The sequence below is a fragment of the Scyliorhinus torazame genome, chromosome 1 (assembly GCF_047496885.1).
Source record: "Scyliorhinus torazame isolate Kashiwa2021f chromosome 1, sScyTor2.1, whole genome shotgun sequence".
Taxonomy (NCBI): Eukaryota; Metazoa; Chordata; class Chondrichthyes; order Carcharhiniformes; family Scyliorhinidae; genus Scyliorhinus; species Scyliorhinus torazame.
In genome coordinates, this window is record NC_092707.1 from 386,609,082 (window position 1) to 386,625,162 (window position 16,081).

Consider the following 16,081-nt stretch of genomic DNA (forward strand, 5'->3'; position numbering starts at 1 on the left):
ATCTGTCCAGTGAGCTTTGGGGGTGGGTGAGATAATGAGATTCAGCATCTTTATAACTGTGCTCCAGCTGAACTGTATTTTTAGACCAGATTCAAAATAACTATTTTCTCTCCTCCCACTATCCAAAAACGTTCTTTGATTATGACCATCAGTTAGCCATTGCTGTTGGTTATTTGCAATACCAAATATGTAAGAGCACAAGAAGTGCTCAATGAAGTCAAGTTCTGATCAGCTTACCTTGAGATTCTCCAGTTCCCCTTCCACATCAACCTCCAGATTAGGATACATTGACATGTGCTGATTTGCCAAGACCTTAAATCTGAGGAAAATATAGACTTTTTAAAAATGTAAATCAAAGCAATTCAATGAATTAAATGCATGAACCTTCACAAATGCGAATTCGTAAACAAAGAACAATTTTAAGGCCATTCGTACTTTTCATTGAGACGGGTGCAAACTGTGGACGAGAAGCACTTTCTTCTTAGAGAAGCATAGGGCTGGATTTCTGCACAGCCTGCCGCTGGTAGCAGGGGTCCGTGATACGGCGGAGAAACGGCCGTCTGGCAAAAAAAATCGGGATTGGTGCCAATGCTCCAGCCCCCTGCTGGCGGTAGGGTCGGGGTTCACGCCCGAAGGAGAATGCAAATGGGTCTTAATACATCAGATGTGGTGGGCCACTCAAGGGAGTTGCCCCCAAAGTCCATCCACGGGCCACACCCCTCACAATGCACGACCTGCCCTCCATGCACCCACCAGACCTCCCCCGCCCAGCCACCAGAGACCCTCTAACTAAAATGAACCCCCCACAGAGACCTCCCAACTAAAGGAACCCCCACAGGGACCCCTAAATAGAGACTGCCAACTAAAAGGACCCCCTCAGCGACCCCTTAACTATAGGGCTCCTCTCCCCTCTCCGCCCCCCCCCCCCCAAGCACCACGTGTCCATTCTTAGAAAGAGAACAGCTGATACCTGTGTTCAAAGCCATCTTATCCTTTAGCTGCAAACCATTCATTCATTTCTGTAGTGGGCTGTGATTGACAGCTTCCATAAAACAGCTGTGAGCCATTTTGCTTCATTCATCTTCATGGATGAGTAACTCAAGTGCTGTAACCGGCCAGCACGGTGGTGCAGTGGTTAGCACTGCTGCCTCACGGCGCCGAGGTCACAGGTTCAATCCTGACTCTGGGTCACTGTCCGTGTGGAGTTGGCACCTTCTCCCAGTGTTTGTGTAAGTTTCGCCCCCACAACCCAAAGATGTGCAGGGTAGGTGGATTGGCCACGCTAAATTGCCCCTTAATTGGAAAAAATGAATTGGGTACTCTAAATTTGAAAAAAAAAGAATTAAAGTGCTGTAGCCACATAACATCATAGAATCCTTAAGAGTACATAAAGAGGCCATTCAACCCATTGAGTCTGCACTGATCCTCTGAAAGAGCACCCTACCTAGGCCCAATCCCCCACCCTGTCCCCCTATCTCACTTATGGGGCAATTTAGCCTGGCCAATCTACCTAACCTGCACGTCTTTGGACTGTGGGAGGAACCCGGAGGACACCCACGCAGATACAGGGAGAACGTACAAAATCCACACAGTCACTCGAGTTCGGAATCAAACCCGGGTTTCTGGCACTGTGAGGCAGCAATGCTAACCACAGTGCCGCCCCTATCAATCACATCAGCTATATCAAAAACAGTTAAGTGCTGTCAATTTCCAGCTCAGCACTTCAAAATCACTCAAGTGTGAAGGGGTGTGATCAGAATGCACTCAACTCTCTTTGATGTGGTTGAGATTTGTAAACATTGTGGTTACAGCACTTTGATTACTCATCCATGAAGCAGATGAATGATGTAGGGCTCACAACTATTTGGGGGAAGCGCTCAATCACAGCCCGCTACAGCAGCTAAAGGGTCTGAAGGGATTTAAACACAGGTTATAGCTGTTCTCTATCAAGTAATGGTCACATTGCTTGGGCGGCGGGGTGCAGCTACAGGACTGGACTGCCTGCTCAAAACGGAGGCCCATTGGCGGAATCCCTCGTATTCCTCGCCATGCAGAAATTTGAATGGCGAGGGACACTGAACTGCTTTGTGATTTGCGCTCCCTAGCAATTCTCCTCCGGAAGGAGAACATAGTCTCCCAAACAAAGAATCCCGGCCATAACATTTGCTGGTGTTATGACTGCACTAGCCAAGTGACCAGAGGGTAACGTTTTGTAGAAGTACGTGGCCATATATTTACTTTGATATAAATACATTTAAGAGGAAGCTAGATAATGTAGCCACCTGAATTGGCCAAGTCCCGATTTAAAATGGCGAACGGCAAAGGCTGAAGGGAAAGTCAGCCAACACAGGCAGAAACCAGCAGGTGCAGGTTTGCTGTATATTTAACTCTGCAAAAGCCCAGACAGCATTGATACCAGCGACCATCAGCATAATAATGTAGCAGCCATCTACATACTAATGAGCAATCCCCGGAACAATAGCAACATTTGGGACACACAAAACTAAGCCAGACTCCCCGGCGCCAGCAGGAGCCAACACAAAAGAGGTTAATGGACACCTCAAGACCGCCCATCGATCAGGGAACCGCTCCAGTATTGGATAAATCGAACCAAGCGAATGGAACAAAGTCCAATCACCTAGAACCAGGTACAGAGTCCGCCCCGAAAGGCGGGAAGCCCCTGGGGACTATAAAAGTTAAGCCCCAAGTTCAAATCGTTTTCCTTGACCGGGTCACTCAGCAATGCGGAGCAACCCCTGAGAGTGAACGGTCCAAGCTGCCACATCCCTGAAGTAAGTCTCAAGTTGACGCTCGCTACGAGATAGGCGCTCCTAGCTACCAGTCCATACCGGCTTTGAATCCAGCAGTTCAGATTCCGAACGAAAGGCCATTTGTTCCCCTGACCTGGTGGGTCAGTCCGAAGTTATGTATAGGCCTGTTAGTTGTAGAAGTAGCTTAGACATAGAATTTGTGCATGAGTAGCGATTACGGTGTATAATAAATGTGCTTTGATTTGAATCTTACTAATGTTGAGTTATTGATCATCACTCGAACTTGAACCTCGTGACGGTATCATAAAGATACCTGGCGACTCGAGCGCAAAGGTTATAAAACAGAGCCAATTGAACCAACCAAAAGTTAGCAACAATAAGCATCATGATGGAGCACGCAATTGATGGTTCAGCTGACAGAGTTCGATGAACAAGGATGGGGGGGGGGGGGGGTTTGAGTGGAGCATAAACACTGAAACGGACTGATCGGGTCAAATGGCCTGTTCCTGTGTTGTATATCCTCTATAATTCTGTTGTGGGATGACAAGTGGTGGCAAGATTCTGCAGTGTATAATTTAGAGACCCTTTGAATTTCTGGGCAATTTCTTAAACGGGTAAAAGCAATTCAAAAGAATAGACTGTTCTAAGACACAAAAGCAATATAGAGGGTTCAGCGAGTTATAAAAATACAGGAATATTTTATTTGATAGTGAAACCAATAGAAAATAAAATCCATACAAGGACCCTTTTTGAATGTGGTTTCATTTGTCAAAAACACTGATGTATGCAGCCAGCACAAGCAGCCTTAGGCCCTGCATTGTAAGAAACAATAACACACAATATAAATAAATAGCACTAATTTTCCAGCAATTTGTCTGCGCAGTTTGAAACTGGGCAATTTCTGTCTCTCAACACGCTTTATGGCCCATTGCTCTAAGAATCAGGGAAAATGTTGCCGAATCAGCTAACTAGTTAATATACTTTCAGTAAACTGTGAAACGAGCAGCCAGCTAAATACTGTAAACATTGGATTTCCAAACACATCATGTGCAGAAAGCTTATTTAAAATGCAATTTGTATATTTTTGCAAATCAGTGCTTCAAGTCCCAATTTACACCTTCTGATATCAGATATTTAGCTGCAACACATTAAACGAATGTTATGTTGCAATTAATAAACTACTACTTTAAATGTATCTACTCAAGTACAGCATATAGCCTAATAACATACATAACTTGTCCAGACAAATGGGGTAAAATCATCATAGAATTTACAGTGCAGAAGGTGGCCATTCGGCCCATCGAGTCTGCACCGGCTCTTGGAAAGAGCACCCTACCCAATGTCAACACCTCCACCCTATCCCCATAACCCAGTAACCCCACACAACACTCAGGGCAATTTTGGACACTAAGGGCAATTTTATCATGGCCAATCCACCTAACCTGCACATCTTTGGACTGTGGGAGGAAACCGGAGCACCCGGAGGAAACCCACGCACACACGGGGAGGATGTGCAGACTCCGCACAGACAGTGACCCAAGCCGGAATCGAACCTGGGTCCCTGGAGCTGTGAAGCAATTGTGCTATCCACAATGCAACCGTGCTGCCCCTAATGGTCAATCTGTGACCACCAAGAGCAAGTAAATTAAAGAGCATAAAAAGTCCTTGGCAAGTAGGATTAAGGTGAATCCCAAAGCTTTTTATTCATATGTAAAAACAAGAGGGTGGCCAAGGAAAGGATTGGACCACTCAAGGACAGTGGGGGGAATCTGTGTGTTGAGCCAGAGGAAATAGGTGAGGTACTAAATGAGTGCTTTCCATCAGTGTTCACTAAAGGACTTTGTGGAAGATGATTACTGGGTAGGGTGTGTGGATAGTCTGGAACATGTTGACATCAAAAAGGAGATGGTATTGGGTGTTTTAAAAGATATTAAGATAGATAAGTCTCCTGGGCCGGATGGGATTTACCCCAGAATGCTGAGGGAAGCAATGGAGGAAATTGCTGTGGCCTTGACTGACATCATTGTATCCTCATTGGCTACAGGTGAGACCTCAGAGGACTGGAGAATAGCTAATGTGGTACCACTGTTTAAAAAAGGTGGCAGGGATAATCCAGGAAACTATAGGCTGGTGAGCCTCACGTCGATAGTAAGTAAATTATTGGAGAGAATTCTCAGGGTCATTTGGAGACAAATGGACTCATGGTGATAGACAGCATGATTTTGTGAAGGGGAGGTCATGCATCACTAACTTGATCGGGTTTTTTGAGGAGGTGACAAAGATAATTGACGAGCGGACAGAGATGTTTACATGGACTTCAGTAAAGCCTTTAATAAGATGCCTCGTGGCAGACTGGTGCAAAAGGTGAAGTCACATGGAAGAGGTGAGGTGGCAAGATGGATACAGAACTGGCTCGGTCACAGAAGGCAGAGGGCAGTAGTAGAAGGTTTTTCTGAATGGAAGGTTGTGAGTAGTGGTGTTCCACAGGGATCGGTGCTGGGGCCTCTGGTGTTTGTAGTATACATAAACGATTTGGAGGAAAATGTAGCTGGTCTGATTAGTAAGTTCGCGGATGACACCAAGGTTGGTGGAGTGGCAGATAGTGTTGAGGATTTTCAGAGGATACAGCGGGACATAGATAGGTTGGAGACTTGAGTAGAGAAATGAGAAATGTGAGGTAGTACATTTTGGTAGGTCTAACAGGGGGGAACTATACAGTAAATGGTAGAACTCTTAGGAATATAGAAAGTCAGCGCGATCTGGGCGTACAGGTTACAGATCTTTGAAAGTGGCAACACAAGTGGACAAGGTAGTCAAGAAAACATACAGACTGCTTGCCTTCATTGGACGGGGCATAGAGTTTAAAACCTGGCAAGTCATGTTACTCTTGTGTAGAACCTTGGTACGTCCGCACTTGGGAATATTGCACACAATTCTGGTCGCTACAGTGCCAGAAGAATGTGGAGGCTTTGGAGAGGGTGCAGAGGAGGTTTACCAGGATGTTGCCTGGTCTGGAGGGTGTTAGCTACACGGAGAGCCTCAATAGACTCGGACTGTTTTCATTAGAACGACAGAGGTGGAGGGGTGACCTGATAAGAGGTCTACAAGATTATGAGAGGCATGTTAGAGTGGATGAGCAGGCACTCTTTCCCAGGGTGGAGGGGTCAGTCACTAGGGGGCAAAAGTTTAAGGTCCGTGGGGCAAAGTTTAGAGGGGATGTGCAAGGCAGGTTTCTAAAAAAAAAAAAAAAAACTTTTTTACACAGAGGATGGAGTGTGCCTGGAACGCGCTGCCAGGGGAGGTTGTGGAAGCAGATACATTAACGGCGTTCAAAAGGCACATTGACAAACACATGGATAGGATGGGTATAGAGGGATACAGCACTAGGAAGTGCTGAGTGTTTTGGCCAAGGGTGGTATCATGACCGTTACAGGCTTGGAGTGCCGAAGGGCCTCTTTCTGTGCTGTATTGTTCTTTGTTCTAACAAGAGAGTTTATGCAAATCTCCATAAAACAGATAGCTGATGACACAGTGAGAAACTAATGGCGGTGTTGAGGTAGATAGATAGCAAGAAGAGTTTTCATGCAGAATATACCAGAGACCTTCTACAACTGCGTAGCACACAGCTTATGCAGTGGGACCTGCAGAAAACCAAGGCCTCTAAATCAGAGCATGGTAAATGGCCTGGGCGGTCCATGAAGGAAGAAAATACAAAAGTTACTTTGAGTAACTATCCTGTGTCTTTGTCAATAAATACACTTGATGCAAACCACACAGACTGGGGAAGTTCCACGTTTGATCACTGGCCTGCACTGAGGTCACCAGGTAAAGGCCGGTGTAGGTCATCCTGCTAGAAAGACTCCTCTCATTGCAACATCTATCTGATTCCATGGTCACCCTTCTGCTACTCTATGAGTATCTGTAGTTAACTCATTTATCACACTTTATATAAAGAGCTTCTGGGCAGTGGTCCTAAGATTGGCTTGAATTAGCTTGAACCTGCTTTTTTCCGTGCCATTTACTACTTTGCATACCTTCAACATAACTGCTCATTTTCCACTTTTCAAGGCTCAACAGTCTAAGTACTGTCAGTCTTTGCTCACAACTCGGCTCTGACAAACAGCTTTGTGACACTTCTGTGAATGTCCGTTCCCCTTGGTGTCATGGTGACCACAATTGGCACGATCTGGCCTGATCCTTTATGAAAATGAACTTCTTCATAGCGTTCTAGCGATTATGAATTCATAATCACAATCTGTGCATCATAAATTTCACACGTCTTTCCTACTATATGTTATCTAACTTCCATTTTTAGCCTTTCTGGGACTTCCACATCAAGGCATGAATTTTCTGAGGTAATTGCCACTTAGGGAAGGAATGTTATTTGCGCCCTCACCTATGAATACTGGTCATTTCAGTCACGTTCCTCATTTCCAAATGTTACTCAGTTGCAATGCCCCCTAATTGGGGAATGTCCATTGACAACATATAGAACCACAGGCAAAGAGCAGCCACATGGGTGAGCTAGTGGATGGCTGCCAGCCACCAACAGGACCAGGTCCCAGAATCTGTCACTGCTTTCAGCAGAGTTGAATAAAAGCTGACTGGAAACATCAATTTGGGCCAAAAGCAGAAAATGCATTTAATTATGTGAAAATAACCAGGGTGCATTGTACTTCAGAAGGTTGGTTAAGCACAAAAGCAATAGCATGCGTCAAGCTGGAGCTTTGCAGGCTGTAACGTAAAGGACATTGTTTGGTCAGATGTGAAGGCAACTGAAAATTATCAAGAAATTCAGAGATTAATGCAACTGCAGGTCAAGGGAGAGAAACTGGTGCAGTTTCCAGTGAGGCTGAGGGACCAGGTTTTTTGTGACGATATTTTACAAGCTCCTTCTTATCCTTTAGATTCTCTCTTAGTTTACATTTACACACATGAATGTAAATAGCAAATGGCTCATGGAGGAAGGTTTCAGAGAATTCAGTGTTTGGACATGAAATTAAGTTTCTGATTAAATAGTTCATTCAGAACCAGGTCTTAAATGAATGAAATTTAATTATTTGGGCAACAAAAATTTACAAAACTAGGATACGAGAGTCAAGATAATCACACTTACAAATATCACCCATTACAAAATTACAAGTAGAAAATGCTGGAAAGGGGAAAGCGAAAATAGGATTTCAGGTCAATGACCTTCCATCAGAATATATGTTAACTGTACCTTCCTCCAAAGGTGCTGCCTGGTCTGCTGAATATTCCCAGCATTGCTTCTTGTCCATGCACCACCATTGGTAATGCCCCCTCTAGATCTTTTTTGAGATGCGTGGCCTGTTCATTTCAGTGTGTGGTAACTTCAAGATCTTTTTTGCGTGGCTGCAGACATGGTATCTTAAAGATCACAACTTGTGAATAGCCTGCATGGTACCCTTCAGGCTGCTGCACGTGCATGTAATTTACAGGAAGCAATGGTGAGGACCACTGCAGTCATGATGGCACCAAGATACACCATTTCGGTGATGAGGAGGAGGTGACCTAGGATGGATCCTTGCAGGACAGCTGAGGTGACAGTACAAGAGTGGGAAAGGAACACTCATTGCTGTAGATGCTCTGGCTACAAGTAGATGGATTACATTCTCTTCAGGTTAACATGCAGGTTTAGTTGGCAGTTAGGAAGGCAAATGCAATATTAGCATTCATGTCAAGAGGGCTAGAATACAAGAGCAGGGATGTACTCCTGAGGCTGTATAAGGCTCTAGTCAGACTCCATTTTTAAAAATAAATTATTGGGGCAGCATGGTGGCAGCACTGCTACCTCATGGTGCCAAGGTCCCAGGTTCGATCCCGGCTCTGGGTCACTGTCTGTGTGGAGTTTGCACATTCTCCCCGTGTTTGTGGGAGTTTCGCCCCCACAACCCAAAGATGTGCAGGGTAGTTGGATTGACCATGTTAAATTGCCCCTTAATTGGAAAAAATTAAATGGGTACTCCAAATTTTCTTTTCTTTTAAAAAAAAAGTACGTAATTATTTTTTTCAATTAAGGAGCAATTTAGCGTGGTCAATCCATCTACTCTGCACATCTTTAGGTTGTGGGGGTGAGACCCACAGAGACACAGAGAGAATGTGCAAACTCCACAGACAGTGACACAGGGCCGGGATCGAACCAGATCCTCAGCGCCATGAGGCAGCAGTGCTAACCTCTGCGACACTGTGCCGCCCCGTCAGACTCCATTTGGAGTATGGAGAGCAGTTTTGTGCACCGTATCCAAGGAACGATGTGCTGGCCTTGGAACGATTGCAGAGGAGGCTCACAAGAATGATCCCTGGAATGAAAAGCTTGTCATATGAGGAGCGGTTGAGGACTCTGGGTCTGTACAGGTTGGAGTTTAGAAGGATGAGGGGGGGATCTTATTGAAACTTAAAGGATACGGCAAGGCCTAGATAGAGTTGATAGAGGATGTTTCCACTAACAGGATAAACTAGAACCCAAGGCCACAGCCTCAGACTGAAGTGACGCTTGTTTAAAACTGAGATGAGGAGGAATGTCTTCCACCAGAGGGTTGTGAATCTCTGGAACTCTTTGCCGCAGCAGGCCGTGGAGGCCAAGTCACTGAGTGGCTTTAAGACAGAGATAGATAGATTCTTGATTAATATGGGAATCAGGGGTTATGGGGAGAAAGCAGGACAATGGGGTTGAGAAACTTATCAGCCATGATTGAATGGTGGAACAGAATGGCCTAATTCTGCTCCTATGTCTTACGGTCTTATAAGAGTAGACTCAAGCAATTAAAAGCAAAGGTACTTTTCTTCAATGAATGTTACATTAACATCACTTCAGAGATTCATTCCTAAATGATGCAGAGTGGGTACCTTTGACATTTGATATTTTCAGATAGTTCAATAAGTAAGTTTAAAAGCAGGAACTGTAGTAATATTTCCCGTTTTCAATATATCTATATATATGCACACACACACACACAAAAACATATTGCAGGGAAGCTGGAGAGGAAAAATCAGTTAATAAAATTATATTTGTGCTCTTGTAGCAACTTATCACATTAAGATGTCTGACACATAATGAATTAGTTTTGGATCACTGTAAGTAAAGCAGATAAACATGGCCACTATCGAACATTTGGGAAGGCACGGTGGCGCAGTGGTTAGCACTGTGGCCTCGCGGTGCCCAGGACCCCGGTTCAATCCCGGCCCCGGGTCACTGGCCGAGTGGAGTTCGCACATTCTCCCCATGTCTTCGTGGGTCCCCCCCCCCCATAGCCCAAAAATGGGCAGGATAGGTGAACTGGACACACTAAATTGCCCCTTAATTGGGAAAAAATTAAATAAATAAAACTATCTGAAACATCGCACTGCTGGATGAATAACAAATTTGATTGGTGTTCGATGTTTAAGAAATATTGTAGATTTGAATACGGTAGTGTGTGGTACAATGGATTGCACTTTATTTTTAAAAAGTAATACATCAGTGAGTTCTATCTATAAAGGTGTTTCTCCAAAATAAAGTATTAAATTCAAGGACATGCATTATACAAGCACTGAAAAATATCAAAAATTCAATCAAAGGGGCAGCAGGGTGGCATAGTGGTTAGCACTGCTGCCCATCAGCGCCAAGGACCTGGGTTCAATTCTGTCTGTGCGGAGTCTGCACCTTCTCCCTGTGTCTGCTTGGATTTCCTCTGGGTGCTCCGGTTTCCTCCCACAGTCCAAAGATGTGCGGGTTAGGTGGATTGGCCATGCTAAATTGCCCATAGTGTCCAAAATTGCCCTTAGTGTAGGGTGGGGTTACTGGGTTATGGGGATAGGGTGGAGGTGTGGACTTGGGTAGGGTGCTCTTTCCAAGAGCCGGTGCAGACTCGATGGGCCGAATGGCCTCCTTCTGCACTGTAAATTCTTTAAAAAATTCTATGATGACTGGGCACCTTCGCCGTGATCAATGGCGATGCCAAATGACCAAAAATAAAACCGCTGTCTGTGTTGGTGGAACGATCAGAGAGCAACTGAACATTTTCAATCTTGCTATCATCCAGACACAGATGAAGTGGTCAGTAGTGAGTAGAGAGCACTTTACTAAATGTTCAATAATAAATGAATGATCAATCAAGGTTTAACAACAACATTAGATAAAAAATAAAATAGCAAATTATCAAGCGTTTCAAAGGCAATTCTTTTAACAGAAATTGCAACTTGCTAGTTCCCTTTATACGGAAGCATTCTCAAGTTTTAGGAGTTTCATACTCGTGGGACCTAAATACACCTTCAGCACTCTCTGAGCTTTTGTCAATGCCCTTACCAAAGCCAAACAAGTTTAAACTAATTTGTTTTGACCGATAAGCAAACAGCTTCATGTGCATCAAGATTTAACCTTGTTGATCGAGGATGTGCGATGGTCGATAATCAGTCAAATCCTTTCACAGCTTAGTTAGTTGGCTCCTTTGCACATTTTAAAGTTCACTGTTGCAGTGCACAAAACCCACATTGAAATCTGCTATCCCCTGACTCATCAGTCTAATTTGTGAATATGTTGAGTCAGTGTAATCAATCTCCCCGACAATGATAGCAGAATTATAAACAGGGACAAGGAATCCTTCGACAAACAGTGCTAATCATTCTCTCCTCCATGTTCGTCATTGACGCCTCCCTCATGTTCAGCTGATTTTCCATCCAACCAATTTCGCCTTTAATATTATGGGCCTATATCTTCAAGAAATGGCTTTGCCCTTCCTAGCAACAGGTACAACAGTGCTGCCCAATGCATTAACCACTAGCCACATGTCAATTAGGAATTCAGATGTGGTGAACTGTACTTCTGATTAGTAGATTTTTAAAAAATGAGTGACAGACAATATGATCTCAGTAGTCATATTTGCATGGTATAGGCATGTGTACTTTTAAGTGTGCCTTTATTAATAAATTGGTAAATCTAAAAGAACAAAGTTTTTTGTTTTACTGTTGTTATTTGTTTATAATACTTTGGTTGCTACTTATTGTTTATCTGCTGAAGCAGTGTGTAACACAGGCCAAAATACCAGACTTCAGCACCATGGAAACACCAGTGAAAACAGACAAGATGGGGAAGCTGTCAGTATGGTTAGCTTGAGCAATCGGAATAGCCACCGCAGAAGAAAGCAAGTTCACGAGCAGCTCAGTTGTGGAAGAACAAAACAGAAGTCTATCTAATTAGGTAAACAAGCACATGGAACACGAGAGCATTCAAATACCTTTCAGAAAAGTCATCAAAATCAGTCAGTAGATCACATATCCTGAGCCCGCTCCGAGCTGCTTTTGAAGAATACACTGGTCCTATTCCCTTTTTTGTGGTGCCCAAACTGTTAAAGACAAAGTTATATTTTCTTTGATTAAGCCATCACTAATTGTGTCCAATATATATATCTAATTAGGCAGTAAAGTAATGAACAGAAAACTTATTCCTCCAGCCATCCACCACTTTAATGCACACTGAAATGGCTAAAATCTAAACAAACAGTAAAAATTGTCAGGAAGTTAGTGAAAAATAAAATGGGCCATTGTGTGGTTTAATAAATGTAACAACTATGATTTTCAACACAGTGGGAAACATAATGGCATGTTATGTTCTAATTAATATAAGACAATAGCTAGTCATCATTAAAAGCTGCCTGGAACTAAGAGAACTCAAGTCAACATTGATTTCTAACTTAACACCATCAACAGCAGACACTGCCAGGTTAATCTGACATAAGATCTAAATGTAGTCAAATATAAGAGAAATAGAGTTCACCTTACACACAATGCACTATATAATAGTACTTCTGAAGCAACAATCTGGCTTGGTTTCAATTCTCCAAATGCTGAAAGATTTACAGAATCATAGCCAAATAACTACTCACCAGTGAAAGGTACTAAGATCTAAAAGACTCTAATTTAATATCTTGTTTTAAAAGTTTGGTAAACGTGACTAAAAGCATAAGATGCAACGGCTTTTACATAGCTGCACAAATATCTTCACTTTTTCCATTCTAAATTCCTGTCTACGCTGATGCTGGCCTTAGTCATTGCCACACCGCAATTGCACCCTTTTCCATCCCAATTACAGAAAAATACTTTAAAATGGACAAAATTATTCCCTGATTTCTGACTCCCAAAGACTAAATTTGGTCCCAATTTCCTGTGTGCAACTCAGCAGGCCTCCATATACCTGAATTGTCTGGCTCCTACCCAGTACACACCAGACAACACATTTTCCCAATGTATTAACTACACTTTTTAACCCCCCCAAAAAGTCATTGACCTGGTATCTGAAACTTTCCAGCACTTTTCAATCTACAAAGCTCCTTGACCAAACAATTTAAATTGCCAGTTTCCAGAGACTATATTTACTCAACAAACAGACCTTGGGAGGCTTAAAGGGACACAGTTGTACTTTAATAACCAAATGGTAAATTGTGATTATATGGTACAAAATTCCAGTCCTTCTGAAAGAACACATCCAACTAAGATTTGCTAATACAGGGATTTTCAATCTCAGGGTCATGACCCGTAGGTGTGTCGCGGGCAGATTTCGGGAGGGTCGCGGCGCTCAGAGGGAGGAATGCCCAACAGTCACGGCCGGCTTTTAAAAATGCCAGCTGCGACGGACTTCTGAGATTGCCAGCCATCCTGCGCGTGCATGCTGGATCGAGCAGCAGCAGATTATTCAAATGGTGAGAGATTGCAAAGCTCTGAGGTGCAGAGGGATCTGGGTGTCCTAGTGCGTGAATTACAAAAAGCTAGCATAAAGACACAGTGGGTAATTAGGAAAACTAATAGAATGTTATCATTCATTTGGAGGGGGAAAGATGTAAATGCATTAGCATTTCAGAGAAGAATAATTAGACTGATACCAGGAATGGGCCAGTTATCTCGCGGAGAAAGATTGGAGAGGTTAGGGCTATATCCACCGGAGTTTAGAAGAGTAAGAGGTGACCTGGTCAAAACCTTTAAGATCCTGAGGGGCATTGACAGGGTGGATGTGGAGAGAATATTTCCTCTTGTTGGAGAATCTAGAATGGGGGGGGGGGGGGGCATTATTTAAAATAAGCGGTCGCGCATTTAAGACGAAGGGGAGACATTTTTCTCTCAGAGGGCCATGTGTCTCTAGAACTCTTCCTCAAAAGGCAGTGGAAGCAGAATCTTTGAATATTTTTAAGGCAGAGCTAGATAAATTCTTGATTAACAAGGGGGTGAAAGGTCAATGGGTCGGCAGTAATGTGGAGTTGAATGTGGGCGGCATGCTACCACAGTGGGCAGCACGGTAGCATAGTGGTTAGCACAGTTGCTTCACAGCTCCAGGGTCCCAGGTTCGATTCCCGGCTTGGGTCACTGTCTGTGCGGAGTCTGCACGTCCTCCCAGTGTGTGCGTGGGTTTCCTCCGGGTGCTCCGGTTTCTTCCCACAGTCCAAAGATGTGCAGGTTAGGTGAATTGGCCACGCTAAATTGGCCCTCAGTGTCCAAAAAGGTTAGATGGGGTGGGGTTACTGGGTTACGGGGAAAGGGTAGAGGTGTGGGGCTTGGGTAGGGTGCTCTTTCCAAGGGCCAGTGCAGACTCGTAGGGCTGAATGGCCTCCTTCTGCACTGTAAATTCTATGATTCTGTGAGCCTACAATCAGATCCGCCATGGTGGTATTGAATGGTGGGGCAGGCTCGAGGGGCCAAGTGTCCTAGATCTGTTCCTAATTTGTTTGTCCATATGGATCACTTGAAGAGTCAAAAAAAACTTCCTGCGTTATGTAGGTAATTAAGAAATGAATAATACAAGGTTGTGTCGCAAAAAAACCTGATAATGTTTTATACTAATCACCAGATTTGACCTCGACACATAAGCAATGTTATTTCAAAAGACCCAGCAGAGGCAAAGGACTAAATAGATTCCTTTTGTGCTGCAGATTCTATATCTCAAATAGAACAAAAATCCTAAAATTTAATATGAGAGTTGCGATTTATCAAATTCCACTTTACAAAGGTGTTGGAAACATTTGCTTGCAAACATGTAGAAGCCTTACTTTTTTCCTGCTTGCTTTTGCCTCTGTTGTTCCTGAGCATCATCAGCAGCTTGGTGGAAATCAAACACTAAAAACAAAGATAGAGACTTGATGCTGCTGACATTTAGCGAATTGACGAAGTGTGTAAATTATTCCAGGTTTTGCTGTCCTGATTATCGTCAACGACCTGATATGAGCCAAAGTTGAACTGATTGTATCTGTGCTGTGACCAGACGTAACAATTTGGGAGGTTACAACCTTCCAGCACACTATCCATATAATCCATACAGTTCAGAAGGAGGCTTTTCGGCCCATTGAGTCTGCACCGACACTCCGAAAGACCACTCTACCTAGGACCACTCCCCCACCCTATCCCTGCAATGCCACACATTGATCATGGACAATCTACCTAATCTGAACATCTTTGGACTGTGGAAGGAAACTGGAGCTCCCAGAGGAAAGCCATGCAGACACGGGGAGAACATGCAAACCCCACACAGTCACCCAAGGCCAGAACTGGACTGGAGTCCTTGGCACAGTGAGGCAGTAGTGTTAACTACTGTGCCACCGTACCGTCACTGTACACACCCCTAACTGCAGCTACCAGTTAAATAGGAATATAATGCACCAGAGTGTGATGTTTATTTAAAATGTAATGGAGTGAAAATTCTATAATAATACTTAATATAAAGTTTATCAGTTGTAGGTAACATTGTACTTTTAAAATAATTCTTGATAACTTCTGGCCTCGCAATGTGTCTGCTGAACTTTGAACTATTCTGCCCCCAGTTCTGGTGAAAGGTCATAGACTTGAAACGCTATCTTTTTCTCTCTCTCTATAAACACCACAAGATTTGCTGAGTATTTCCAGCATTTTGTATTCGTATCTCAGATTTCCAGTATCCACAGTATTTTGATCTACTGAACTATTGACAGTTTGTGTTCTGGGCCCATTAGGATCTGGGCTAAAGCCGTTGCAATTCTTTTCAAGACTGGGCCTTTGCAGTCAACATAAGGGGAAACTATTTTCCCCATCAGTCTGGGCTGGATTGAAATACAGGGGCTACTATAGAGCATCCAGTCAGTTCTCTAACCACAGCCCAATTAACTGAAGGTTACAAAAACAGATCAAGCCAGGTAATAAGTGTGGATCCTTTTGCAAGGAAAGAAAAACAATATTGAGGGAAGGAGGAAAAAGGACTACAAAAATTAGCATCATGAATAACGATGATTCAACTTACCAATATGGGCTCTGTCTGAAATGATCAGTCTATTCTCCCATCCTACAAGACCTGAAGA

General features: G+C 43.6%; 1 protein-coding gene across 1 annotated transcript in view; it reads right to left on the reverse strand.

The window, feature by feature from the left end:
• Positions 1 to 16,081, reverse strand: part of adss2 (adenylosuccinate synthase 2) — a 103,052-nt gene that overhangs the window by 17,523 nt on the left and 69,448 nt on the right. The window contains exons 4-7 of the mRNA XM_072512808.1: positions 16,024 to 16,074; positions 14,804 to 14,870; positions 12,005 to 12,112; positions 238 to 319 (exon numbers count right to left, since the gene is read on the reverse strand). Coding sequence (XP_072368909.1) covers positions 238 to 319; positions 12,005 to 12,112; positions 14,804 to 14,870; positions 16,024 to 16,074 — 308 coding nt within the window. The remainder of the gene's footprint in view (positions 1 to 237; positions 320 to 12,004; positions 12,113 to 14,803; positions 14,871 to 16,023; positions 16,075 to 16,081) is intronic.